Consider the following 1,935-nt stretch of genomic DNA (forward strand, 5'->3'; position numbering starts at 1 on the left):
AACCTTCAGGGTGGATATAGCTCGCTAGCAGCCTCGCACCGAGGACCTATCCACGTCATCATTTACCCAGAATGCTTTGCGTGTAAAAAAATGGCTACGTCCATGTTAAAATATATTTTTAAAAATTTACAAAACTAAACAGCCTACAKTATTTTTACAGTCTTTATTTTACAGTTAAAATATATGTTTATCAAATAAAGTTTATTTTTACAACTAATCGGGGATCCCTTTAATAAAACTGACATGCTGAAATGCATGTCCAACAGTTGTACTTTTGTTTAGAATATGAAAACCTAAATATGAAAATAAAACGTTTGAAGCAAACAAAAAATAAACACATTTAAACATATGAAGGAAAAATGTACTGTAATTGTTTTACTTCAAAAGAGAAGTTTTTGACGACCCCCGGCTGGGGTGTCCTTTAAAGTGCTGTTTTGTGATGGGAAGCCAAGCCGTTCCCCGACATTCAATTCATTTGTAATACATGTACTATATTAGCAAGATGAAGTGCAATGGCTTGACACTTATTGAGTGCAGAACTCATGTGGTCCTGGTAAAAAAAAAAAAGCTGTTGTTTATGTAAATGCGACTTCAGTAAACATCTCATATTTAGCTTTACAAATAGTGGTGACTTACAGTAAATTAAAATCCTTCATGACAGTGTCTCTAAGCAGACTAAACACAATTTCTTTGAAATTATGTGAACATAGAACCTCCCTCTCAAAATAAAACATATATTTTTTGGAAAAAAAAAACATAAAACTTTTTTTTGGGATGGGGTGTCATTGGGTTGGGCTTGGACATTGAGCTTTAAATGTCTTCTCATAACTAAGCTATAAGTTTTCTTACTAGCATCTGCATCATTCTGCAGGGTCTGGAGGCTCACAAGTACAAAAGCACTATGGACTGTGCTGTTCAGATCATGAAGCACGAAGGACCAATGGCGTAAGTACTTTTCAAGGACCAGAAAAAAAAACTTTTTCTGACTTTTTTTGTGTTGGTTTTTCTCTACCATTTTGGCTGTTTTACAGTAATAATGCTAATAAACATTTGAACTTCATAGTCCCTATTTTTGGACTTGCTATGGTATAGTATAGATAGAAATATCAAAGAGATAGATATCAAATAGAAAAAAGAATGAAACAGAGTATTGTGTGCTAGTGATTTGACATCAGCCGCTTCTCACTCAGCTGCAAATTGACAGTACTTAGGTCCATAAGTTCTAAAGCGCAAATGCTCAAGGAAGCTTAGCGGAAGCTAAATCTAAAGCACAAACTTGTCTCAAGAGTTCAGCAAAAATATATTATATATGAGGCATTCTTGTGCAATACTGCCTACTAGAGGCATGACAAATTGCTTTCACAGAATGATACATGTCATTGCAGTTTGTGGAGGTGATTTGTTGAAACAGACTTTTGGCTCATGGTGTTAAAAAAATTGTTGTGGTTTGCTAATTCTGCTGCCGCTTGGTCACTTATGTCTACATCAGGGCTTCGATGAGAAAGCTTGCAATATATTAGTAGTTTTAAACTGTTTTTGGAGAACTGAAGCAATGCATTCTGGGTACAGGACGGAGCATAGGAAATTGTCTTCACTTCAAAATAAGAGCATAAACTTAAACTGTTCTATGTACAGTATGTCTGCGTAGCTTGGAATCACCAGCCTCGGCTAACCGTTCATTCAGTTGTTTAATTTTGTAGAAAAAAAGCAGATCACAGACATGACAAAAAACTAAAGACATTTCAAAGAACAAACACGAAAAGAAATCAACAAAAAAATTGTGGCAGTCAGTAACATTTATTTTTATTGGCCAAGCAGAGGGGAAAAAATTTGGAATCACTCAATTCTGAGGAAAAAATTATGAAACTGTAAGAAAATACGTGTTTAATATCGGCTGAGTCAGATGAAAACACCAGTGTTAAATAAAATGATCTG

At 34.9% G+C, this 1,935-nt stretch overlaps 1 protein-coding gene across 1 annotated transcript in view; it reads left to right on the plus strand.

The window, feature by feature from the left end:
• The window catches only part of slc25a1b (slc25a1 solute carrier family 25 member 1b), a 26,848-nt gene that overhangs the window by 23,886 nt on the left and 1,027 nt on the right, over positions 1-1,935 (plus strand). Inside the window, exon 8 of the mRNA XM_014022508.1 lies at positions 872-945. Coding sequence (XP_013877962.1) covers positions 872-945 — 74 coding nt within the window. The remainder of the gene's footprint in view (positions 1-871; positions 946-1,935) is intronic.

The sequence above is a fragment of the Austrofundulus limnaeus genome, unplaced genomic scaffold, assembly GCF_001266775.1.
Source record: "Austrofundulus limnaeus strain Quisiro unplaced genomic scaffold, Austrofundulus_limnaeus-1.0 Scaffold332, whole genome shotgun sequence".
Lineage (NCBI taxonomy): Eukaryota > Metazoa > Chordata > Actinopteri > Cyprinodontiformes > Rivulidae > Austrofundulus > Austrofundulus limnaeus.